The sequence below is a fragment of the Epinephelus fuscoguttatus genome, linkage group LG23, assembly GCF_011397635.1.
Source record: "Epinephelus fuscoguttatus linkage group LG23, E.fuscoguttatus.final_Chr_v1".
Taxonomy (NCBI): domain Eukaryota; kingdom Metazoa; phylum Chordata; class Actinopteri; order Perciformes; family Serranidae; genus Epinephelus; species Epinephelus fuscoguttatus.
The window spans coordinates 25065352-25093156 of NC_064774.1; the positions used below are offsets into that span (position 1 = coordinate 25065352).

At 41.7% G+C, this 27805-nt stretch overlaps 1 protein-coding gene across 1 annotated transcript in view; it reads right to left on the reverse strand.

Annotated features, from left to right (window-relative positions):
* Nucleotides 1-233: 233 nt before the first annotated feature.
* The window catches only part of ppp1r14bb (protein phosphatase 1, regulatory (inhibitor) subunit 14Bb), a 29397-nt gene continuing 1825 nt past the window's right edge, over nucleotides 234-27805 (reverse strand). Inside the window, exons 2-4 of the mRNA XM_049568714.1 lie at nucleotides 3648-3731; nucleotides 3520-3552; nucleotides 234-3386 (exon numbers count right to left, since the gene is read on the reverse strand). Of these exons, the coding sequence (XP_049424671.1) occupies nucleotides 3318-3386; nucleotides 3520-3552; nucleotides 3648-3731 (186 nt within the window). The 3' untranslated portion in view covers nucleotides 234-3317. The remainder of the gene's footprint in view (nucleotides 3387-3519; nucleotides 3553-3647; nucleotides 3732-27805) is intronic.

The following is a 27805-nucleotide window of genomic DNA, read 5'->3' on the forward strand; positions in this document are numbered from 1 at the left end:
ACCTGTGCTTAACCTGCTAAGTCCAAATGTCTTCCATGCAAAATACTATAAAGAGTTTATTTGTGGGGTTAAGTTAGTTTAGTGAATAAATTGCACACTGATGAATATCAAATTTAAAAGGGATGTTCTGTTGAACATAATACAAGCAAATATACTGCGGTGTGATAATCTATAAGGCTCTCTAGGTCATCTGAAGCACACAACTGACAAACCCAACAAAGACAAACAATAAGTCCATTTTGCATGTTTTTATTAAAGTTGCATAAAAGTGTAACAAAATTGGGCAAAAACAAGACCTGTTGTTGATATTGCTACATTTGTTTGTTGGTTTGATCTAATCATTGTCCAAAAAACACCTCCCCTCCTTCAATCCGCATGGTTTAGCTCTTGTATTTAGCCTCAATGATGATAATCAGTATATATATTTTTTTGCAATTTTCCCCAACAGTAAAAAAACAGACTTCTCAATAACAGTCTAAGAAGGTATAATCCAAACCTGGATTTAGAAATGAAAATCCACTCGAATTCACCTACTGATTGAGCTTGCCTGGTACAATCCCATGTTTCCAAAGAAAATGCAGACCGTGCTTGATTTGGAAACACTGCCAGGAAGGCAAAAGCAATCGCACCAATGTGTATCTGAATGGATTTTTCGTTCGACTACATGTTAATCCAAGGCCTGGCATCAAGAAGTGTCATGATCACAATAAAAACAGAGCAGTATTCAAATGGTAAATGTAAAGAACATTGTTTTATCTAAACAAAATCACTGTATCAAGGCCTAAGTATTAAACACTCCTAAAAAAACAACAGAATCTCATTTTGTTTTTCCAAAAAAAAAAAAAAAAAAAAAAGCGACAGAAGATCTGAGATTCTCCATGTGCCGCAGTTCTGCTCAGTAACACAAGTGTTTGTGTTACCTTTTTAAAAATGAATGTCTCCCGTTTATTTGGTTTGTGTAACATAAATAATACCTAAGGCAACATCTGTTTTTAAAAAAGGGGGGGGGGGCTGAAGAAAGGATAGAGGGAGGGAGGGTGGACAAAAGGATGGAAAAGGGTGGAAGGAGGAGGAGAGAGGGGATGCCAGGGAGAAATGACAGAGCAGCAAGATGAAAATGGGCCAGTGTGTGTGTTGGCACTGAGAGAGGAAGAGACAGACAGTGGAGGTCTGCTGTCACCGCAGGTGTTAGCAATTGGTTGCAGGAATCATAGCAAACGCTGCTGCTTCTCCAATTGGCCAATGGGCTTCGGTCTCAGCTCTGATTGGCTCACAATGAGAAACAGATGGCTTACTCTTGGAGATGATTGGCAGCTGCAGCAGGGAAACACACAGTTCTTGTGACATCTATGGACCTGTCTGTCTCTATCCCTTCATCTCTCAGCACTTGGAGTGTGTGTGTGTGTGTGTGTGTGTGTGCACATCTGTGTGAGAGGCAGCTGTGTTTACTAATGTGTTTCCGTTTTCCCCGCCTTTAGGGTGCCTGTGTGTGTGTGTGTGTGTGTGTGTGTGTGTGTGTGTGTGAGTGAGAGAAAGAAAGAAAAGGGTGAATGCATTTAGACAGCTTCAATGTAAAACAGTGGCCTCCCTCCCTCCAGCCGTCCCATTCAGACGTCTCATTGGTGGGTCTACTGACAGGCAGAGGGCAGCACAAAGTCTCAACAGCAACACAGAGCTCTGGAGTTTCCATGTGCGGGTGACTACTCTGAATTGACATCTGCCTAACACAGAGCGGACTAAATAATTTCTAAGCTAAAAGGAGAGAAGTGAGACGTATGGGGGGGGGGAGATACAAAAAAACAAGGCAGCTTTGTTCTGGGTCCCCCTGTCGGACTGTCAGTGTGTGTGTGACAAAATGCATTCTGGAAAAAAACAAACAAAACAAAACAGGAACCAGTCCTATCCTAATAATCAAGTTTGTCGTACAGAACAGCAGAATATACAGGCCAGGAAAAAAACCACTCCTATTATGAATGTTGCTGTACATTATGTAGCAACACGTAGCATTTAGCGACACACAGACGCACAAACGTGTGTATGTGCAGGCTGGACAGCAGTGGCTTCTGAGAAGCCTCTCTTACAACTGCACTACGCATTTGAGGAAAGAAAAACACTCTTTCCCCGCCCCCCCAAGACTTGGATTTCTATTCACGCACACCCGACCTAAGAGAACCTACTTCTACTCTAGCCTCAAAGGAAGATTTTAAGTCTAAAATTAGTTGGGCCGTACGACCACCACAGCCAACCAGTGACTTTTTAAAGGTTCAACCACTATTTCCAGGGATCAGATTTCCCTCTTTGTTGCTAAAGATACACCACACATTATTCTTTGTGGTCAGAGGTTCTGATTTTCTTCCCAAAATGACATAGTGCAGATTTTTCAACAGATCCACACACACAAAAAAAGACAGTCTTTAAATGCACCACTGTAGCAAATGCCTCTGATTAAAGGGGGGGGGGGATTATCTGAAAAGACTGTACTGACACCCCCCCCATAAAGTTAACTAATTAAAAAACTAAAGTCAAGTGAATATCCCCACACCCTCAAACTGAACTTATCAAAAGAATCATGGTTGCTAGCAGGATCATTTACAAGTTTAACCCCCTTCACGAATAACAAAATAAGGAATCTCACTGGTAGAGACATAAGCAATGATTAGGCCCTGCTTCAAGCCGATTGGCTGTTTCCACCTTCGTCGTTCACCCTTCCACTCTTCTCTTGGCTGTTGCAGACTTTCTCTCTCTCTCTCTCTCTCTCTCTCATGTCTCTTCCCACTCTCAGCCGCTCCACTCTCAGTAATTATGGGACTCGGCTCCTCTTCTCTTCCTCCTCAGATAGATGGAGGGTGATATGAGGGAGGGTGGGAGGATGAAGAGCTTGGTGAGGAAGAGGAGTAAAGCCAAACAAAGGGTGAAGGAGGAGCAGGAGTGAAAAAAGAGAGAGAAGGAGAGTGCCTGGATTCAAACTGTTGAATCGCTTATTGCTGTTTTTTGCATTCTTTACTTTTCCTTCTTTAATGATGTTTTTTTTAAGAAGGAGGTCCAACAAACAGCAAGGGAAGGTCACAAAAAATGAAAAGTAAAAGCGATTTATGTAGCTGGACCCAGGCAAAGAAGAGATTAAAAGAAAAAAAAAGAAAGGGGTTTTAGCATGGAGGGTGTGCAAAAAGAAGAAACAAGGTTTAGTTAAAGTATTTCATGAGGATTCGCGATGGAAGACGTCAAACTAAAAAGATGGAAAGCACGGTAGGAAGACGAGAGGTGAGGGCTGAGGTGGATGGGAGGATGAGGGGGGTTGAGGATGAGGAGGGACGCCATCATTTCTTCTGAGGCGTGGAGAGCTTCTGCATCCCTCGGATCTTGTCGAGCAGCTCTGAGATGAAGTCCTACGGGGAGACAGGTGGGACAAAACACATGAGGGGGATTCAGAGAACAAAAAATCCACAGAACATAGATACAGAGGTAAAGTGTCAGAGGAGGAGGATGGGAGACAGGAAGGAAGAAGGATAAATCTCTTACCTCAGTAGGTTTAAAACAGTCAACCAGTAAATCCTGTAAGAAAGTGAAAGAAGGTATTAATATATATCTGGCGTTTTGCATCTGTGAGTCCTTGCATGCTTTGACACAAGCTTATGTTTGTGGCCTACCTTGACCCTGGCTCCCCGTTCAACGTCACTGGGCATATCCAGCAGCTCATCCACATCTATCTCCAGCTCGGGAATAGCCTCCTCCTGTAACAGCAAAAGAAGAAGAGAAGAGAGCACATTAAGAGACACAATTCCAAATGTATTTACAAAAAAAGTGATCATGTTTGGTTGGGTAACACTGCTGGACTCAAGTCACATGACTTTGACTCGAGTCAGACTCGTATCACAAACATGATGACTTTGGACTACACAGTATCAAAGAAGACTTGCACCTCTGCTTGGACTTTTAACAAGACTCTACTTGGACTTGAGCCTTTTGACTTGAGAATACTTAAATACCTTGCTCCAACACCCAGAGATAAAAAAGGATGTTGTTTAAAAAGTGTACCACGAATCAATTCATTTCCTGAATCAACTGACATTAACATTATTCATTCAAAGATCCACTCTGTTTGAACCAAAGAACTACATTACTATGCGGCAAATGATACCAAAGATAAACTGTTTGCATGCAAAAAATATGCAGAGGTTAACAAAAGTTGAATTGCAGTATGTGAACTAGCCGTACAGCATAGTATCACAATATTATTGTATGGCAATATTGTATCGTCGCAAAAAATGGCCGGTGTGAGATGAACAGACTGAAAATTTTGTCTTATTAGATAAAACAGATGTTGAAAAATTTTTCCTTTGGCGAAATAATTTGGGACACATTTGTGACTTGGGACATGCCTGTCTTGACTTGGGACATGAGACTTACTTGTGATTTACAAAACAATGACTTGCTCCAGCCTCTACAGCTCACTGTCAGAGTGCTCACACATTTTAGTGAATCCCATATTGTATACTTTTTCTTTAAACTTTAGGTAAGTAAGAAACTGTTGCATGGAGTACGCATACAATTGGGACATTTGTGCTTGCTAATGTATCCGTCTCAGTCTGTAGTGCGAACTTTGAAGTAATAAAAGTATGCAATCTGAAATATGGCAGATCTTAACGTTACCTCAGAGATGCAAAACACAATTTGCTGAGCTTTGCTGCCATTTTGCAATGTTGGTAGTTTTAACTTTTATGTGATAACTCCATACATTGTAGACTCTAACATGCATGACAACAAAATTACGTGTTCCTCTGACATCCTTATGTTGTTACTGTTAATCTATATGATTATCTTATGGCTTCCGTCAGCTGTTAGTGAGCTGTCATCTGTCTGCGACTCAGTGGATTTGATGTATCTTCCGCTGCACAGAGGACTGCGCATAAGAATAGCCATAAAAGCATGATGGCTTGCATGAATCAGAATGTGAAGCATTACATCCTGGTATTTTTGTATTGGGACATACTAAATCTTTTTCTGGTATACTAAATGGTATGGTAGTATTGGCACATGGATGCAACGATGGATATAAATCCTCACCATTCTTTCTATTCTTAGTCCCTGTGTTTATGTTATGTGGTTGTCTGCAAATTGACCAGCACAGTCTTTTCTGTCTCTGTATGACGTGGTGCGGTGACTGATGAATGTCCATTTGTGAACACTAGAGGGCGGTGTCCTTCCATTACCCAACATGCTGACCGTGACAGAAGAGAGGAGAGACAAAGAAACTAGACTTTTTCAAACAGCTAATATTTTTCAAGAATGTCCACTTAAATTCAAAATGAATTTGCCCACATGCACACAGTTTGTGAAAATGCTTGCTCTGTAGAAAGAAACCAGATTTCCGTTCTTCACTTTTAATAACCCACCCACGTTTGCAACACAAATGACAGCTTCACTTCAATGTTTAAAATCCCACTGAACATCAGCAGAGGTGGGGTGACTGTGTTTCAACAGGGGTGCTACACTCTGATGAACTACATTAGGCCTGCATCTCACAATAAACACTATAAATTAATCCGCGGACCATTTTCTCGCTTAATATTTTTGTCCAAAAATTTGTGAAAAATGCCACAAGTTTGAAGAGTCCAAGGTGATGTCATCTAATGCCTCATTTTGTTTGACTAGAAGACAAAGAAAACCAGAAAATACTGACATTTGAGAAGCTGGAAATCTTGAATATTTTTGTATTATTACTTTAGGAATTCCCTTTCTGCATTTAATCAATATCAAAATATTTTCTGTCACTAATCCACTAATTGATGCAGCTCTATATGTTTGTGCCATGACACAAAGGCACACAAAGACGCACACTTTAAACATTAACAGAAAAGAGCAGGACTAAAAAAAATATGGTCAATGCTGACACATTTGACTCTATTACTGAAACCACCCATAGTAGGTATTTTAGGAAACACATTTGCTTTCTTGCTGTGAGTTAGATGAGAAGATAGATACTATTCTGATGTCTGTCGGTTTCAAATTAATCTACAGCCAGCAGCCGCTTAGCTTAGTTTAGCATAAATACTGGAAGCAAGGCAGATTTTATTATCCTTGGACAGAGCCAGGCCAGTTGCTACCACTTGTTTCCAGTCTTTATGCTAAGCTCAGCTAACCTCCTACTGGATGAAGCTTTATATTTAGCAGACAGATATGAGAGTGGTATTGATCTTCTCATCTCACTCTGGGCAAGAAATCAAAAAAGCGTATTTCCCAAAATGTCGAACTATTGCTTAATACTACGGCGAGAACATTATTGAGAGCTTGCCTGTAATCTGCTGACTGTCACGCTGCTGCCTAAAGTGAAAACACGCTGCTGTAAATCTCAAAAGGGTCAAATTTGCTCCTTTGAATCATTGAAGCTGTTTAGTGGAGAGAATTGGCCTGTACTTCACGTTTAAACAGAAATAGCTGTAATAAAGGAAAATGCACACTAATGCACTTTTAATTTCAGCAAAGCAATTATCGCCTGATACTGATAAGCTGACCTCTAATATGAAGGTTAAGAGCACCCCTGCCTCTAGCGTAGAGATATTTGGCTTATTAAATAAGTAAAAGTGAAAAGTGAGTTCATTGTAAGTTCATCTTTGTCTCTTTCCTCCCCCTTCTCACCACGCCCTCTCCCTCAGGCCAATCAATTCCTTTTTCTGATTAATCTGTTGCTCTATATAAAGTGGTTTAATAGTCTCCCTCTCTTTCTCTGTTTCTCCATCTGTCTCACTCAAACACACTAGCTCAGTGTGTGCTATCAAAGCGGTTCACCACTGGCAACAGCACACTCACACACACACACACACACACACTCGTACAAACACTCGTTTCCCCCTCTTTTGCAGCTCAATTGCTACCCTATATTCATGTCATTCTCTAGGAATCTCGCCCTCGCTCTCGTCCTCCCCCTCGGTTAGAGTTGCCCGCACCAGCTGTCTCTGCACCTGCCCAACTGCCCCCTACTCCATCTCACACACACACACACACACACACACAGTCATGTACACTCACAGACAGACAGGCACAGCATGCTGTGTGTGCACATTCGTGTGTCACATTAACCGAATGGTGCTTTTTTTTTTTTATTTTCAAGTGGCAAGTCCTCAACATCACACACATCCTTTCTGTTACACACACCTCACTCACACACACATGGATTAAAGAATTATAAAAATGAGCATTAATAAGTCTGAGCTGGATGAAATGTGTGTGTGTGTGTGTGTGTGTGTGTGTGTGTAAAGGGTGGGGTACGAGGATTTAATTCTGAGCAGGACAGCCTGTGTGTGTGAGATAGAGACTGGAGGTGACAGACAGACTTACTGTCAGCAGAGTTAAACACACACACAAATGGACAAGTTGACGCACAGACAGCAGCAACGCAGGAAAAAATGTGCAAAAAATACTCACACACACACACAACACAAAGTACACCCAAAGTACACCATTAACACACTTACTCACAGACATGCACACACAAAGACACATAATCCGGTATTCTTACAGAATTTAAAAATTAAAGCTCCGACAGACAGACAGACACAAAGGTGCACACATGCTCGCACTGCAGACATACTGACGCTGTCTGTTATTAACACTCACACACATACAGGCTGTTAAGTCTGACACAAAGACTGATCTGCACAACATGTGGGCTCCATGTGCTACCACATGCAGTAAAGAAAGCTATGGCACAAAGCATGAGAAAGGCGTGAAGACAAAGGAAACGATACTGGATTTTTTTTTATTACTATAACTGCTCAGTCATGTGGTGCTGATAAAGAGAAAATCAACATTATTTTTCAACTTTGTAGCTCATCATTTGTCATATTAACAGCATTTGATTTCTACTTTGTATCTCTGTGGCGGTCTCACAAGGTAAATGTAATGTACTAATTGCCGTTCCTGAAAAGCAATACACTTTGGCTTCCATTTAATACAGCTTACTTGAAAATGATTTAAGAGACAGACTGTTAAAACTGCCGGGGGGGGAAGGGAAAACCAAGAGGAAGGAAGGTAAGAGGTTAAGGAGCACATCGAGAAGAGGGAGCAGCTGAGTGGAGCGAGGAGAGAGGGAGAGGGAGGGAGGGAGGGATTTTGAAAAAGGCCGGAAGACGGGCTTCAGAGAGGAGACACAAAGAGAGCAGGGAATCACGAGGGAGGATTTCCAAAACAATCTTCCAGACTGACTTACTGAACTAGTCTGGAGTCTGGAGGGGGTTTGTGCTGTTGGCTGCAGATGTGATCTGGACTAAAAAGTGCCTACGAGATATTGGCACACACTGCGGGGTTGTAAACAAAGCAGTGCAGTGTGGGACTGTTCAAAGAGGAAAATCTGATTTACCCTGAACCAGGAATCTTCTTAGTACAAACACAAGACATCAGCAGTTTGGATGTTTGATACATTAAACACATCACTGTGCAACTTTATAGGGATACATGTGCAAGTAACAGATACAGCTGGGAAGGAGACAAACACAAAGAGTACGGTGTTGCTCTACCAGGAGCCTCCAGAACACCGTCAGTGCTCCATGATATGTAGTCTTTAGGTGTCTGAAACTGTACCGGAGGAACAATACTTATTCATAGCTCTTCTTTCAAGGTACCAAGGTAGATCACCACTGTAACGTATGCTGCATGGCTCTGACACCTGTTAAAGTTACGATGCACCTCAGCTTCAAGTGATTTTGTTTACAGGGAAAAACATTTTCAGCATCATTTTTAGTGTAAGTGGAATTAAACATCACAACATTTTACTCAGCTTCAACCACCTGCATCATCTGAGAAACAAACTATAAACTGCCATACAGACTCCCTTTACACCTTGCACATAAAATGTGTCATATCCAGGTTGTATCTAGATATGATTTAACATGATTACATTTACACCTGGTATAAAAATGTTTCTCCAGAGTCCACACTTAGATTTGATTGAGATTCGATCACTCTGTAGGACTTAAAAAAAAATGAACGGTTGTAGCTGTTCTCCACCATTTGCTCCATCGCAATATAAATTGCCATTTTTCACTTGTATACTTTTGTCAGACCAAACTGCAAGCAGACACTTGATCGCATCTTGACTCCATCCACGAGAGTCATGAATATCCATAAGCTTTGTTGCTGCTTTCTTGCTAGTAGCTTAGCTCGCTAACTGGCTAATGGTCATGCTGGTTTTTGAACAGTTGGTCAGTGGTTGTTGTACGTAGATTGAAAAACACAGTTGCATTTACACTTGTGTTCAGTGTGTTCTTATTGCGTTCATGACCACCAGGGGTGGTTTGGCCAAACTCACAAAATGTCCAGAAAGGTAATATTGTTACACCTTGTTAAACAGAAAAATACAACTGTACACCTTCTGATTTGAGGGTTCTTTCTTTCACCTGACTAGGACTGGTTTAATTGCCTTGTTATCTCATCATAAAGGTGCTCACAGACTCGGGCATACTATAAGCGGAGCGGACTCCGCGAGGAATGTCCGCAGTCATTTGGGCTTCCATAGTCAAGCGCACTTCCGCGTTGTAGTTTCCTGTAAAAATGTCTGTGAAAAATCCCCGCGATGTGAAAAATACATGCCGAGCAGTCTTTTGTGTACACTGGTGCGCGGAGCGGAGTCCGCGCGGTCGTAAAATCTGGGCTTTGCGCACACAGGGCTTGCGGACGTCCGCTTTTAGTCTTGGCGGATATCCGCGGAGGCTGCTCCACGTTCTGCCCGAGTATGCTTGGGCCTTAAAACACACTTCTTTTAAACTAAACAAACTTTTTTTTGGTTAGACCTTCCACTGTTCCAGTAATCACCAACTCTGGTTTGGTCAAAATAAACCCTTGAAGGTGTAGTACGCAGGATTTAGTGCCATCTAGGTTGTAGATTACAGCCAACTCAAACTTCTGCTGTGTGCCAAGTGTGTAGGAGAACTATGGTGGCTGACGCAAGAACGTGAATGACCCTATCTAGAGTCAATGCTTGGTTTGTCCATTCTGGGCTACTGTAGAACAACATGGCGGACACCGTGGAAGAGGACCCATGCTGTATGTGGATAAAAATGGCTCATTCGAAGGTAATGAAAATACAGTGATTGATAGTTTCAGGTAATTACACTATAACAAAGACATAGTTTTGAATATTAAATTCAGTTTCTGCCAATAACCCCCCTAAATCCTACAAACTGTATCTTTAATTCACAGAGTTAAATGTGAAAATATGCTGGCGATACATGCTGTTTTTCTCCGCTGTCTCTCTTTGCCATTGCTGGCAGCAGCTCTCGTTCTTTGGAGGCAGACCATTGAATTAGCAAAATAAAATGACAAAATTTCCCCCACCAAAAAAACAACCTGCAGTGTACTCAGCCAATCTCCAATAAAAGATATTCTTCAAATTGCCCAACCCTAATATAGATCTATTTTTCTGTGGTCTTTAAACTTAATTATACTCTTACTGACAAGCTTGTGAATATGATTCACACAACCACAATGAGGCTGAGACAGCGAGAGAGCAACAGACAGACGCTCTGTCTGTCTGGAGGCTGCCTGCAGAACAGAGCAGAATGAGATGTGACAGTATGAGAGCGTATTTATGTGTACGCGTAGGTCATAGTACTATCCCTCTCACAAGGGGCTGTGTACAGCGGCTGCAGGCTCGGACAGATCAAATGCCAGATACAGCGGCCTTACAGGAAAAACATAAGCTACACACAAACAAGTAGGTCAGCGTCCTTGTATTACAATAAAAAGGCCTATCATGGCAACTGTAAATGTCTTTGGAAAGGGAAGTGATGCGGGAGAGCGCATTGAAGCAAAGTCAGGGTTTCTCCTGGGAAGTCTGGTCAGAAGCTAGAGATAAAATCTTCATTGTGTGTCTACTGCTTTTATTTTAGACTGGCTTGATTTCACAGTACTCTAACTGACTTCTACTCAGTTTAAAACTTCCCACACTGCAACTGTGATTTACTTGTGAGACACACATAATGCAGTTACAGGCTACACACAGTGAAAGATGAACTATGCAGATATAAAAAGAAAAAAAAGGGGGTGTGGGCGTAAAACCAGAGAAACAGCCACCAGACAAATGCAGATAGGATCATGTAACTCTCAGCACATATAGACACAGAGCTAATGAAATGATAATACAGGTCCATACTGGGTATAATAAGGTGGATATAAGCCAATGTCTTTTTAATGTGGGGAGCTTCACGTGTAAGTAGGTCACAGAGGCCACCTACAGGGATTACACAGCATGTCCTCCAGTGATAACACACTACATAGCTGATTCCTGTGATAGGATCTGTGTAAACTGTGTGTGTAAGTATGTGTGTGTGAGTGAGGCCAGAGAGAGACGGAGATGGAGAGGAAAGTGACTGAAATGTAAAGGATTACAGAAAGGCTACTGAAAGCTGATGATGGATGATAAATAGCCACTTTTGCTTTCCTACTGCCGCAGTAACAAACAAGGATAAAAATAGTCCCACTTCAGGATGGCTACTCGCCCGTTTTCCTACAAAGACAAAGACAATGTTTTGGCTGGGTATGGTGCGGGGGATGAAGAGGGGGGAAAAAGGAAGTTGGAGACAGAGGGAAGTGATGGCTGAAGCAGGCAGGATGGAGGAAGGAGGATGAGGAAGGAATAGGAAAAGTAGGCCGCGTGGCGCTGAACAATGTCACCACTCACTCCAGTTTCCTCGTGTGTGTGTCCCTGTTTTGACTGAATAAACCAGACCTTTACACTCCATCTACCTCTTCTTTTATGTTTTGTGCTTGTGCATCTGGGTGTGAAACTACTTCAGAGTTTATCAATAAATGACATTGTATGGGATTGGTGCATAGACTTGTGTACTCGCCGATATGCTATCCAGCATTTTAGGTGGTATCGAAGACATTTCTAAAACTGGTATCAATATTGGAACAACTCTAATATTAGCACAAATAACTTGGTTGACTTTCAGAATGGTCTCCTGAGTAAAAGTCCGGGTTTGTTTGACCCATCAGCCACCACTCCCACTCGCCCTATACAGACTTTCTCACTCTTTATGCTACAGCAGTTAATCAAAGCATCAAAAAATGTCTTCATCTGGCGCATCTCATATCACAGCTAAAGGGTGCCTCGGTGCATTGATATCTGTTGCCAGGGGCCACTAACCACGTGTCAGCATTTGACAAATGGAGAGTGAGACTGGCTTGGGTTTTACTGTATTGAGGTCAGTCCAAGCGGGAATGTGTGTTTTTGCTGAGTGGCTATATGTGTTTGCATTATAGAGTGGATGAGTGTGTGTTTCTGTAAAATGTGTGCGCTCCATTAAAACTATTACCCCATGCTGGTGGACTTGGCACAGTGACACAGGTACAAAATATGTGCAATGACAAGTTACAGACACACAAACACACACACACATCACACACCACTAGGCAGGAAATGTGAGCACAGGCATAGCTGAGATTGTTTGGCTGTTAAAGTGTTTCGGTTCTCACAACTGAGAGAGAACATAATGTCCACACAACATTTTTACAGCTCCAAATAACTGACACCGGAGCAAGACGGTGCTGGTATCAATAGGTTTTAATTAGTGTGGATCAATTTGTCAAGAGCTAAGACTAAAAGGCCTGAAACTAAAGCATCTACTTAGATTTTCTGCCTATTTGCACCTAAAAAAGGATGACACACATCTTTAATGGAAAAAGCTGGATTGTGTTTTAATCATCTAATGTCTAATGGTCCAAATCAAATGGCCTGAGCAATAAATCATTCAGTGCGTTGTCGATAGAGCTCAGCTATTGTAATTAGTTGAGAATGTGAAAAAAAGGATTATTGGTGCATCACGAACAGAGAGTCACCCACTGAGGTGAGCTGAAGGACGGGCAAAGTAAAGAGGTGGGAAAACAGAAGCGTGGCTGAAGGCCAATAAAAAAAAAAAAACATTCAAAGATCAGGACATTTTGATAAAATATTTGGCTGTTGCCTGGGTCTGAAAACATCCAGGCAAAAAAGGAAAATGGACAAAAGACAGGAGATAGTAGAACAGCTGACAATCAATTTTAAACAATCATACACTGATAGAACGAGTATGGTCTTGCTTAAGCAACAAAAAAGTATATTCCTGCATTGCTCAAGCTCAGGATAGCAGTGGCTTTAGGACGAAACATGCTTAAGCAGAGATTCACATAATTATACTTAACTAAGAGCTCACAAAGACTCACAGATGAGCCGATAAGCACACATTTGAGTTCACACGTCGCAGTCATGTGCAGGCCTGTTTCTTAAATAAGCACTGATTTAGCCAGAAAGATTTAGTAATAACATTAGAGTTGAGCAAACACCCAGACCTCAAAATGTGTTTCATAGAAAATTATTAATAGGAAAATTCCACCATTACAGCAAGTGGAGAAGTTAAGGTTATATTGCCAGATATTGTGCAAATATGTGCAGGGTATGGACATGCCAAGATGGAAACATGTTATTTCATAAGATGACTAAGTGGCCTATTTAGAAATGAAGGACACTAAAAAAGTTAACACTCTTTTATTGTCAAAGTAACAAACTAGAAATATCGTCTTGTGGTTGTATGCCTTGTATGCTTCACATTTATATCTGTCATTCTTGAGTCCAATGGATATTTGTGCCAGATCTTGAGGAAATTCTCTCATGGCCTTCTTAAAGCGGGGTACACACATAAAGATAATCAGGCTGATTTTGTCCCGATTTTCCCCCTTCCCGACCAAGGACGGCAAATGCCTGATCATCTTATGTCTCATAAGATTATCCTATAAGATTATCCTGTGGTGTGAGGTGTGTTAAGAGTCAATTTGTCCCGATAATCGTAAATATTGAACTTGTTCAATATTTCCGATCAAAAATCCTGTGTGTGGGGAAAGTCGAGTCCTGACTCCATGAATTGTGACGTGGAACAGAATGTAGCCAATCAAGAAGCAAGCTGACTGAGGAACAAGGAAGCAGACATAGTAAATAAAGAAATAAGCATGTCGCAAATACAGTAAGCATGGCTGACCCGAAGCACAAAGTCAGGTGGACGTCGGAAATGGAAGACCAGCTCGTAGAACTGGGAAACCCACAAGTGTTTATGTGTGTCACAACAGGAACGACAAGGACAAGAGCTGGCAAGAAGGTAAGCTAATGGCTAGCTAGCTAACAGCTAGTCTTGCTCCAGCCAGTCGTTATGTGTGTGGTGTGCTGTGTTGAGAATATCGGAGCACACCACACACAGTACGATCAAAACTGTTCAATCCATGATTTTTTATCTTCATGTGTGGGGGCTCTCACAGATAAAAAAATCTCTGAAGATTTATAAAATCCTTATGTGTGTACCCCGCATACGATATGGTGTTCAGGAGAATCAGTCAGATGCAATAGTAATAGTAACCTTTGACCACTAAAATAAGTTCATCCTTGAGTCCAAGTTGACGTTTGTGCCAGATTTGAAAACAATTCTCTCAAGTTTTTTGACATGTTGTGTTCACAAGAAAGAGACAGATGGGGTTACAGTGAGCTTGACCTTTTACTACCAAAGTCTAATCAGTTCATCATGTCAAATTGTGTCAGATTTGAAGAAATTCCCTCAGGGTGTGAGATACTGAGATATTGCATTCACGAGAATGAGATGAACAGACAGACAACCCCAAAACATAATGCCTCTGTCCATGGCTATCGCCAGTGCAGAGACATAAAAATATTTGACGTTAAAAGCTGAAAAGTTGCCTGCAAGCCATCTCGAGGTGGTAATTCATGACACCCTTGTGACTGGTAACCAGACGTCAGTAGACAAAACTATCAGATCACAGACGCACACTCACACACAGACACTCGGAGGATGATGGAAATAGTGGAAAAATACTGGGCTTGAACCTGCTTCCTGTCATGCTCTCCCCTTCTGTCTCTTTATCTTAATGTCTCCTTTGATGCCCTTCCTTCTGTCAGACTTCCTGTCTGGTTGACATTACCACCCTGCGCTGCTGCTTCTATAAATCACTCATGGTGCGTGTAATAGGGCAACTCATAGCGTTGCTGTGGGCACTTATGAGTGAACGGGAGCAAGAATATATGAGAGAGAGAGTCAAAGAGGGGTCAATGAGGTTGTAGGGATTAGGGATGCATTGTGTCAGTCTTCGCCTGCTGCTTACCATCTTCTTCCTATTTCCCAAACACGATTGCTTATCAGGAATCTGCAGCTCTTTCAATAACAGACACTGTTGGCTACCCTCCTCAACACTTCTTTTCCTTCCTCCCACAACCAGCGGGGCTCACAAAATGTGTGACCCCAGAAAATAAGTTTCAAAAGGTCTGATGCAAAGAGGGGGTTAAAACACCAGAGCACCCAGCTACTTCCTGTCTGGGCACGTGACCTTGGGAGATAGCCGGGGGGAGGGGAGGTAAAGCCATATCTGTGAGAAGTGCGTGGCTGAGTGTGTGTGTGTGTGTGTGTGTGTGTGTGTGTGTGTGTGTGTGTGTGTGTGTGAGAGAGAGTTTACAGAAACACTTATAGAGGGCAGAGTTGACGGTGTGTGTGCGCGTGTGTATGTGTGTGCAATTAATCTAAGTGGTGATTGGCTGCTGTAATGAATATGTGGCCTCACAACCATAAACCACAATCCATAATCAATACAATGCAATGTACTTAATTTAGTCTGGGAAGTGCATGCAACATCGTGTGTGTGTGTGTGTGTGTGTGTGTGTGTGTGTGTGTGTGTGTGTGTGTGTGTTATTGTGCACCTTTTGTTTGTGTGTTTACATGTGTGTGTGTGTGTGTGTGTAGCTGATCTTCATCTCTATTGCACGTCTAATCAGTTAGATGTACTTCCTCCCAGGAAGAATATGATGTCCTGTTTTGAATCATACGAAAAACAGAGAAGAGCCGCAGGCAAAACAGTTAAACCAGACTACCCTCTTTATAGCCTGCTTAGGTAATATGACTTAAGTGTCATAAATCATAAATAAGTCATAGTTTCTTTACTCTCTCACACCTTGCAGTGCAGTAAATGTCCGGTTTTCAATTTCCAATTTCCAGTGTCTCGCAAATACACCTCTGTGAAAGTAGGGACGCATGCATTTCCTTCATGTTTTTGTTCTATTTAAAACCCCCTCTTAAAACAACATGCACCCCTCAATGAGTACATCCTACCAGAGGCTCCATATGTTTCGACTCTGCAGCCCTGTCAGCCTTCCTGCTATCTCACTACTGATAAAACAGATCTGTCATGTAAAGTAAAGGGAACCAGAGCCTCCAGAGTCTGGTGGTGGTGGTGGTAGTGCTGTGGGCATGCCATTGTGTCCCTGTGTGTGTGTGCGTGTGGGGGTTGCTTCAGACTTATTGCAGGAGAAAGCCAAACCAAAGAGGCTCCAAGTACACAGGACGGATCTTCATATGATGCCAGGAAACATTCATCACTATAATTAGGTGAAGGCACAGTAGTTTTGGCAGTTCTTACGCTGCAATTAGGCAACAATAGCATATATCTGTATATAGCATTAGTAGAGTTGAATGACATACATAATATAGAGTTAAGTTATATATTAGTAAAGAAGGGAGTGGCAAGCAGAATCTGAAGATGCTGATAGACATGGATTGGCCTACTTGCACCCAGACACAGACAGACACACACACACACACACACACACACACACACACACACACACACACACACACACACCTAAAAAATCTATTTGGAGAGTTAAAATGTAGAGTGTCACCCAACCTTGACCACCCCAAAAGCTGCCCAAAGTCATAGTAGCTGGCAGCACGGTTGAATGATTCACACATCAGCTTGTTTGGCCTGACTGAACGGTTCAGTGGTTTCAGTGTGTTGACTGGACATGTCTGTGCTGCAGCCTCTCTAGGGGGAAAACACTCTGGCTGGTCCCTCAGGGTCACAACCAGCCTCGGGAAGACTTGTACTGGCAACCGCACCGTGCCGCCAGGGCTGGAGGTCTGCCGCTGGATCACGCTTACAACGGCTACATGAGGGCAACAGATTGCCACTGCTGCTGTTCAGTTTCACTCCATTTGCTCTAGCTGTTCATTCAGCTGTGATGAAAAAATAAAGCAAAAATGGGCAAAATATTTATATTTGACTATTGCCACTGACTACCATTTAACGCAATGTAACAGCAGTGATTTAAAGAAGCAGTGTGTGGGATTTAGTGGTACCTAGCGGGGAGGATTGCAGCTGAATTATCCACAGAGGTCTCTTCCTCTCCAAAACAAACAGACCAGGTGACTTAAAGCGGTAAAAACAGTGAATAAAGCACTTTCACATAACAAATCTCTGTTTCTCCAATGCTGTTTGGCTTGTCGGAGATGGGCCGCTAGCCCAGCACATGCTAATGTGTGCTCACCTTTTTTCTCTGACAACTTCAGAACCAGATGTTCAGAGGGTTTTTAGCAGGAGACAAATTATCCCCAGAGGTCTTTTCTTCTTGTAATGGAAAATTGCCATATAACTGTACAACCCATCACCTGAATTACCTTTGCTCGAACAAATGCCTTATGTAAGTTGCTCACTGATAGAACTCTCCAATGACTGTCTCCCATGTAATTTGAAAATGCTCACACAATCAAATACCATACAGGATTTGTAATGTTTGTTTCATTCTGTTCAAGGCTAAGTCGACTTGTTGACCACAGAAACGGTCCTAGCCGGTTGACGTCCTTGCAGGTGCGCATACCTTCTTATCAGTTGCCTCCCTAACTTGTCTATAAGGGAGTCCCAGCAAGGATACCTTTTGTCTACACTCTGCAGACTGCCTGCTGGCTGCCACTCTATATGACTGTCTGACCCTTTGCGCAAAGCATTAAAAGATTGAAAGACGTCTCTGGTGTTTCAGAAATCTTTTTTTTAGACTCTCACAAGCTAATAAAGTGCATATATTTTTGGAAACCACATTCTCTAAAACAGCTCAGCTCATCATGGAGGGGCTGCTAGCTATGGTGGCTGACATGAAAATGCAAATGGCCCTATCTCTAGCCAGTGTTTGGTTTGTCTGCTTTGGGCTACTGTAGAAACATGACAGTGCAACATGATGATCTCCATAGATGAAGACCTGCTCCTTATGTAGATATAAATGGTTAATTCAAAGGTAATGAAAACACAATTCTTATTTTCAGGTGATTATACACTAAAGAAAACATCCTTATTCTATTATATTCCATTTCTGCCAATATATCCCCCTAAATCCTACACACTGGACCTTTAAGTTAGTGCATTCAAGTTTTTTTCCCCCAATTTGCCCTAAATCCTCTTAACAGCATACTGGTGACACAGTGACATGCTTAGAATTGATTGAAAGGTTGGGATAGGTGGAAATAGATACCATAGCTAGGCAGGCAAAGACTATAAACACTCAAACTTTGTCAAACGTAAAAACCCAAGTGTAAAGAGATGCCAGCACAACTGGTGTGATCAACAGGTGATCTGAAGGAAGAGCAAAGGCAGCACAGGAACAACTATTCAGCCAGGTGTTGAGGACCACTTCAACAAAGTTTTGTAATGTTGTAAAAATTAAAACAAATGTAATGCATTTGTGTCAGCTAGGTAAAGGCAGGTACAGTAAATATATATGTCAGACAACCAAACTTGGCAGTTGGGGGGTGCCAGAAGGCGTGCTAACTTTTAACCTTTGCTTTAAATTTCCATACCGCTTTTAATAATTTGCATAAAAAATACAGCTTCTATCTGCCCCCATTCTCTCTCACAGACACAAAGAATATCCATTTCTCTTGTCAGCCCACTCTAATTACTAAAAGCCCCATCTGAAATATGTGATCCAGGCAGCATCGTGAGTGCCCGCTTCCACCCTCCACCTCCACTCTCCATCTTCTCTTGAGTCTGTCATTTCTGCAGCAGAGGAGACCTCAGGAGAAGAACATAGCGCTCTCCTAATTCACACACACAGGCTGATATCGATGTGTGCGCATGCATCCGGGGAACATTGGGGAAAAAGTCCTCTGGGGTGTTCTAACAAATTGATTTATACTTTTCTTCCATCAATTACTAATTATCATGGGAGCAAACAAGTAAAAACAAAAAACCTAGGAACAAACACATACAGGAACAGAGAGTGAGGAAGACCACACATACACGCGTACACACACACCTCCACCACAAGCCTGAGGAGTCATTACCACTACAATTGGGCTGAAAAACCAGATTACGTGCAGATTAAATTAAGAATGCGTCCAAACAAACAAGGATTACAACAGATTATCATTATGTCATTCTTGGCGAGTACTACTAACACAACCAAAGAGCTCAACATTCATTTGTTCATTTGCCATGCCACTGATTTAATGACTCACTCCCTTATTCTGGCAGTTTCAGGCAGAAGTAAAGTTTGGCAGTCCTACAAACTCATTCAAGTCCCATTTAAATATTTTTTCCATTAATTTCTTACCCACATAGCCAAAGACATTTCCATATTTATTTGTGGAGCCCTTTAATTCATTCTGCCATTATTGAGATGTAATCCCTGTGGATTTCAAAAGGGATTAGAGAACGCTATAATTCTTTAATACAGATCAATCATCGACACAACCTCTGACTTCCTGAACACTGGCAACACTCTGGGTACTTCAATACGTGAATGCTTTGAGGAGCAGATTATCACATACAAACAAAAACAGTCAGACAAGACAAGGTCTGACACAGTAAACCTAAAAAAAAACTAGCTGTCCCAACATGATCATTCATCCATTTCAATAACTGATTTATTCATTTAGCCACCTAATAAATCATTTACTCCTCTGAACATAAAACACACACCCCTGTTGGTTTGAGGGGTGGCAGGAAGGAAGTTACTACGGACGTGTTGGTCAATTTTGTTGTCATATTTTATAATATGGAACAGGAACAAGTAGTGAATGACTGAACACTTGTGTTGCTTTGTTCACTGAATGCTCCTAATTCCAACATCATGAGAGTGCGTGTGAGTGAGAGAGATTAAGAGACCCGACTCCCTTCCTGATGAATCAGTAACTTGTAAGTCAGACGCCCAAATATGGTCGGATCTTCCTTCCTGTTTAGTGACTAAATGCAAACTACAGAGTTTGCTTGAGTCCATAAGTTAAAGGGATAGTTCAGATTTTTCTGAAGTGGGGTTGTTTGGGGTGTTTATCCATAGTCAGTGTATTACATACAGCAGATGGTGGTCGGCACGTCCCAAGTTTGGAGAAGCAAGCGGGAATCTCACATGGAAACTAAGCAATGTAATGCTCAGGATGGGTGTCAGCAACAAAATGTATTTTAACCGCCTAAAAAAAAAAATCAATATAAGTTCAAGTACAAGTATATGCTATATTGAGAATATATATATATTTTATTTTTTTTTATCATTTTGGCTTTTTGTCAGACAGTCCACTTCAATGGGTAAGCTGTTAACAGCTTCAATTCCTCATCTATGCGCTCGTCAAAGCCACCAGGCTCCATTCACAAAAACAGTAATTTTAGCTTGCTGAACAAAGGAGCTGCTGGTCTACTGCTGCTTTGATTGGTTAATTCATTTGTGTCATTGTATAACTTTGCTGAATCTCATTTAACCCTTATAGACACCAAAGAAACACAATAATGCAAATAAAAAAATTCTTAAAGGCAGCAGTAGACCAGCAGCTCCTGTGTTCAGCAATGTTAAATCAGCATTTTTCTTAAGGGAGTCTGGCTTTGAAGAGAGCAATATAACGACTTCATTTTACGGCTGGAAATCACTGTCTGACATTAAGGTAAAGCAGTGAACGTATTCTACATATAGTGTACACTTAAACTGATACTGATTTTTTGTTTTTTTTTAAGTGGCTATATTTTGTTGCTGATCCCTCCACAGCAGTATATTGCTTAGCTTCCATGTTGGACTCCAGTCTGCTTCTCCAAACTGGGGGCGTGCTGACTGACATCTACACTTTCAATGGATAAGTACCCTATACAATCCCACTTCAAAAAAATCTCAACTGTCCCTTTAAGATCACACATGCAACACACATAGTATGAAAAAGTAAACTGTAATCTCTTAATGATTCACTAATTAACCAGATGGACAATATAAAACTACATAATTAGAATTTCTTACAATAAATGAGAGAAGTGACTGGTCATATTATTCCTCCACCTCATTCATCTGTTTGTCTATCATCTCTATTGCCAGTCTATTTGTCGCTCTGCCTCCCAGCTGTCTGTCCATCTGTCCACACATCTTTCATCCATCCACGTCTTCCCAAAGCCATTTTAACCAGAGCAGTTTTCATAATCACACAACAATCCTTCCACATGACTTCTTGTACATTATGATACTGTGAAAGCTTAAGTTGGGTTTCACACAGCGGTGACATCATGGAGAACATATGAAGCCAACATGGCACCGGTGCTCTCACCTGGCAAACTCTTCATCAGTGCCTGCTAACACAGTGCTGCAGCTCTGAACACAGCCTGTTTCTGTGAACCCATCTGACCGCACGCCGTTTACTACCTGCTGGAAGCTATAACATTAAAAATCACAACTCAAGTTTGACATCATCCATCAACTTCTCTAAATATACACTATAAACAGGGAGGACATTGTGCACAGCTCCTGTACAGTCTGTTATTGGCCTACAAACAGTACAATAAACACATTATACACACACAACACAATCAGAGACAATGAATAAAGCCTATGCTTCCCTGCAGTTAACAAACAGCCCAACTGGCGTCTGCTCTAATACACCTCCTGGGACGAAAATACACTCCTGAGTGGATCTGCGTTACCTCACTCAACCTGCAGGCAGTTGGCGTTTCTTACGAAGAGACTTCATGATGAGAACAACTCCATAACAAAGATGTATGCCAGCTGCTGCCAACTCTAGTCGCAACTGTTAAATACTGGGGTAATGGCTTCATTGTTTTCATATGGTTTCAACATGGAGGCCAATTAAAAAACGCATCACCAAAATCTCATTTTCATTTCTCATCTAAAAGCACTGTTAGAGGAACAACACCCTAGAGTGACATACGGTTATAGCACTGGCCTGTGTACCAAACTATATCACTATTATACCCATGCTCACTTTAAAAAGCCTCCTCAAGGGTGCTGGAGCTTTCTCAGCGCAGCTATCAAAAGCATACGTACAGTTTTATAATGCATTAATTAAAAAAGGACAGTGAATAGCACTTTGGGTTTGGACCGGGAAGAGTGTTTGTAGGAAACAAACTGTGTTATACATTGCAGCTCATTCAAAATAATGAGCAGAGGAGCAAAGGGGTACTTTAATACATCACAGTCATTATCTTTATGGAGGCAAAGATCTCAACAGCTTGAGTATTTACAGGATGCCCATTAAATGTGCACACACAAAATACACAACTGTTTAGCAGGAAGATGTCAATGAACAACTGGCTTTTGAGTCTGTAAACTGTCTCATGGCATTAAACAAGTTACTGCTTGCTATTAGAGTCTCTGCGAGCAGCCGAGTTTCGTAATCGAACTCTGAACCTCCCCTGCTTGACTTGTGATCGTTAAAGTAAAATGGTTTTGTTTAAACCTTTTGCGGTTGGCTGACAGCCCCAGGTGTGTGACAGAGGATGGAATGACAAGCTCATCAGGCTTAGCTAGTACTGAAACATGATACTGAAGGGTTTGACTTGGTGGAAAGGTGTTAGACAATCAGTACTGTATGTGCAGACTATGCTGGCTGACACATGACAGAGCATGTGCCAAGGATTGTTGCAAACAACAAAGAGACTGAGACACAAGAATCATGGATCCATACACATGAGTACACACATTATTATAACAATAATAAGCCATTTTTTTGGAGTACGCTTTTAGAGCCAGTAGCGTTTACATCCATATTTGCTAGCTGGCAGTCTCTTTGCTTTCATGCCTGTTGCTGACCCATTGCTACATTTCTTCCTCCAGTTGTGAAACATCACTAGGAACTTATATCAAAGTGCCAAAATTCTCCGGCAAATGCATGTGTGTTTTTGTGCATGTGCACCGGACACAAACAAAACAGGGACCTGCACTTCAAAACATTGCTCCACAGCACTACTAGTGGTCAAAAACTCCACAGGATACCTCAAAGTAGCCCCTTCATGATGTTGCAGTTGCATCACTTAACGCAAATTCAGCCAATGTGACCCTAAAATTTTGTCCGATCACCACAGCTTTACTGTAAATTTGACTATTTAAAACCTTATTTCATGGTAGTGCTGCATGTACCACGCTGATTTGCGAAGCCCCTCCTTGCCCCTCTCTCTGTTTCTTTCTGTATCATGAGACTACTGCTGCGAGAGTGTGAGCTCCATGCCTGGAACTTAAACACAATGACATTGCTAACTGTTAGCATCACACAGCTAAAGTTACCCAGTGGTTATTTATGTGTTTACCACATTTATGGTGTTGGTGTGGGATTGTTGGAACCATTTCACGGCTCGGTGTCGGATGTTAGCACCTGCTGCTGTGTTAGGTCGTGCAGAGTGAGCAGGAGGAGAGCTGCTCACAAGGACAATCCATCATCACTGTGTCGAATCGCAGCAACAGCTGATTGTCAATGATCAGCTGTTGCCAGGCCCACCCCCTACCATCACAAATAGATACTAATTCTGCGGGTAACACTGATTGTTCACAATAAAAGGATCCGAATCCCAGACAGCATTGCGACTATTTTTACAGTTTTCACTTCCCCCTACAGTTTCACTGCAAAAAAACATTAAAAACATTGCAACATGCATTGCAATATTTTAGAACAGCTGCTATGAAATCAGTCACAATAATCCCAAAAAGGCTGCAAAATAGTGTAGGGACTACTTTAGATAATATACTGTATATATCTGAAGATATTCACAATATGTACCAGGCTGCCAGACTAGTTGTTTCCAGCTCACACATTAAAATGTATTATGAGTGGTAGGTGATAAACATGATCTGATGTGTATTTGAATTTTAAGCAAAGACATTTGGCAAAAGCATGCGCTATAACAAATGGGAGGATTTTGACATCCTGGTGTTCTTGTCAGCTTCAATGACAAATTGGCCATCAGACCTACCCCCCACGCATGAGGTGTATTACAGTCCCTTTTCTCTTATCTTAACATTAAGCAAACCTTAACCTCAAACCTGACTCACATGTTTTCAAAGTCTTTGACAGCAAAATGTGTATTCTTGATCATTTAGAAACCCTAAAGTATGCACAACACAAGTGCACTTAACCAAGACAAACATGTGAGTGTGCGTTTGTGTCAACAGGTGTGTGCATTGACTGTACACTGTACTTTGAGGGGAAAGTGATATGTTAATATTGTCCATTTTTCTGTGGACTCTTATGTGTTTGCCTGTCACACACTTCCTCTCTGACAACATGCATAAACATTCCCCTTGATGACTCACATCCCTCATTCTCTCTCTACATCCCTCTTTTTCTTCATCCATGCCTTCTCTCGCCTGGCGTCCTTTACTTCCTTCCGATCTTACTCACACACTAACCAAAACACGTGCTCAGCCTCCCTCGCTCACAACATTCTCGGCCGCCTCCCTCCCTCCTCTCTAGATTGGTTGATTTATTCACTCGGTGTCTTAAAAGAAGTTCACATGGTCAGTCAGTGGGTCAGGCTACAGTACATGCTGACTCACCCCCCAATCAAACAGGAAAGAACTGTTCAACATGTAAAACCACATGTAAGCTATTAACACGATGTGTGCATGTCTGTGTGTGACTGTGTGTGTGTGTGTGTGTGTGCGTGCTGGTGTTGGTGTGGGGGGGTGTTTACAAAGACACACTGGAGTCTTTCACTCCCGCTGTGTAACAACCACTCTTTGTAGTCACCCTCTTACGCACACTGAGGGAAATAGGGTAATGCTGATTGGTATTCCAACCTTTAAGTGTCAGGTTTAAGCAAATGTTGCAGAGTCTGTGTGTGTGTTTTGGTGCATGAGTTGGCTGGAATGACTTACACAGACATACAACACCATGTATACATGTTGTGTTTTTACCTGACTATAATGATCCCTTCTTTAACAGTCTGTTGTTTGAGACAGACTGAAAATACGGCAACATAATTAAAGAATAATCCATTTACAAACTTCCTTTGCTGTCATGCTCCTAATTTTGTTCATTTATTCAGCTGTCAGAAGTCAAAATATTGTTTTCAGTGCTGCTGCAGTCAAATAAGAAGACTTTAGGCACTATTATATTAAAGCAATAGCAAAGGACACATGTTACAAAAACACTTTCTCCCTCTTTGACATCCCTGCCTCCTCCTACTACTTTTTCCTTCTCCTCTTGCCATCCCCTCAGTTTTTTTTCCTTCTCTTCCCCCGTTTATTGCATTCCTGCTCACCAATCCTGCCTCTGTTCTCACTCGTATTCCCATCTGTGTTTATGTGTGTGTGCGCGTGTGTGAGTGTGTGTATCCATGTGGCCACGTAGGGCCCTGGAGTTTGGGGATTGGACCGCCCACTCGCCCCACTGTTAACTATGTAGCTTCTGGTCAGCAGTGTTCTACGAGCAGAAAACAAAAGGAACCGGCACAAAATTATTCTTTACTGACACATAAACATTTAACAGCACAGTTGCCATGGAAATGATACCAAGGCTGGTGTGAAATTTGATCATTTTTACTAGAAGTGGAGTTGCGGACTCGACGAGCGTAACCCCCACTTTCCTTTTCCCTAGTGTAAGCAGCTCAAACTCACTTAGCACATTATACACAAAGCCAGTAATAGAGTGGAAGCTCAATAACAACAAAGAAAGTGTACACAATTTAAAAAGGCATCTCTCCTTAAAGAGACACTCACTCATTTTGTTATGTGCCCCTTAAATCCTAACACTTCCTGCCAGCTCAGTGTTTATGTTTTCAACCTAACACAGTTTACAGTTGGGTTTATTATATAAACTGTGAGACGGGCTGGAATTGTGGGATCTGGAGGCTCCTTTTTTTTTTCGATGTGCCCCAAAAGCCACATAAGATGAACTCATGTAACCCCTTCACCTACACCCTGGTTGAGAATTACCACTCTACTGGGCACCCTATCAAAACCAGGCAAATACAACATTAAAATCGACGTGCAGGAATTCACTAAAGCCCTGCTAACATAAGAACTAAATGGCTCTAATTATAATCTTGCATTAAACGAACAGAATAAAAGCAGGGGCTTTTTGGAAATGATGGTTTTACTAAGCTTTCTTTCACTAAATGGGCAGGACCGTTATTTTTTTCCACTGTATGGTTAACCAACATAAACATTTAACCAAGCCTTGTTGCCATGGAGCCATATTAAGGCTCGGCTCCTCGCTATTACCCATAGCAACTCTGACTGATAGACTGACTAAGTGGCTGGATGCATATCTGACAAGCTGGCTGGCAGAAATGACTGGCTGACTGCTTGTAGCGTGTTTAAAGGGATTATATGAATGGGGGAAAATAGCTCATTATGAATTCCCTGTTGAACAAACTCCATGTGGTTGTGTTAATAACAGAAATATGCATCCAAGAAAGGAGAGAAATAAAGGGAGATGGGAAAAAATGGAGGGTGAAAAATGAAAATACGGATTACGGCATGAGTCAGAACATAGAGGCAAACACAGGCCGGCAAGAAAAGGAGGGAAAGACGATGTAGGAAGGTGAAAGGAAAGGAGTGAAATCCCAAGCCACATGCGCCATATCTTTTGTCAGTGTACAGGGTTCTCCCAGTAGCCTCTCTGCTCTGTGACCGGCTAAAGCTGCCTCTCCGGTTACACTGTTTAGTAGCACGTGCTCCACATTTCCCCGTCTAAATGAGCCCAATGTCTCTCCATCAGTGAACTGACTGTAAATTAATCTCTTTGTTGTCTAACAGCCTGGGCAGAGATGAGATCAGGACAATGAAAAGGGGGGAAACCACTATGAATGAGAGGAAAAAATAGGCATCATTACTAGAGATGAATGAGATGTGTGTCCAAAAATGTGGAATAAATCAATATCCTATTTACATGAGTATAATCTGATGTGCCTGTGATCTGGCGAAATCATTACAATCCAAGTCTCACTGTCAATGCGACACCTTAGTGTGAGGATTTTGGACTCTTTGTGACCCCGTTTGCTCCAAAAAACAGCTGACTAACAATAAAGCATCAGTGCATTAAAGCATGCATGACTAAAAAACTGAGTGGATTAGTGAATGAGAGATGGATGTGAGATGGGTGAATGAATCTACATTGAGAAAATCCTCTGTCTACTATCATTAACCACTTTGATTGTCTTCTAGTGAATTACAGAAAGGTCACAACTACAACATGGTGCTGCAAAGATTTTCTCCTGAAAATGTACTTTTGTGACTCTGCAAGGTTTTAATCCAGAGCATATTAATCCATCGTTGGCAGACAATCAAAGCACATTGATTTTAAAATCCTCCCTAGGCCATTTAATCGCCCCTGCTGGTGTGTGAGTCTCCGTAGTATCCCTGCTAACTTTAATATGATCTGTGTGTCATGGGATATCCTTGTAACTGTCGTTACAATCTCAATGAAAGTAGGATACAATCTGGTGGTTTTCACACCAGATGATATGGGACGTATCAGTTAACAACTCTCCTGTTTACCAGTGGCTGTGAATAACATCTGGTTACAATTAGTTACAGTTTGTCAGTGGGTTGGATTTTGGACTTCCATGTGTAAATGTGGAGACGGCCACACCGCCTGTAGCACCTCTGATGTTAATGGCCAACCTGTCTCCAACAAGACAACTCCATCATGATAGCAACATTCAGTCCTATCCCTTCATGAGTAGATAAGTAGAACATTCTGAAAGTTTTTAAAAGTTTTGCTGTGCAACAACAAAACTTCTTATCCCCTGT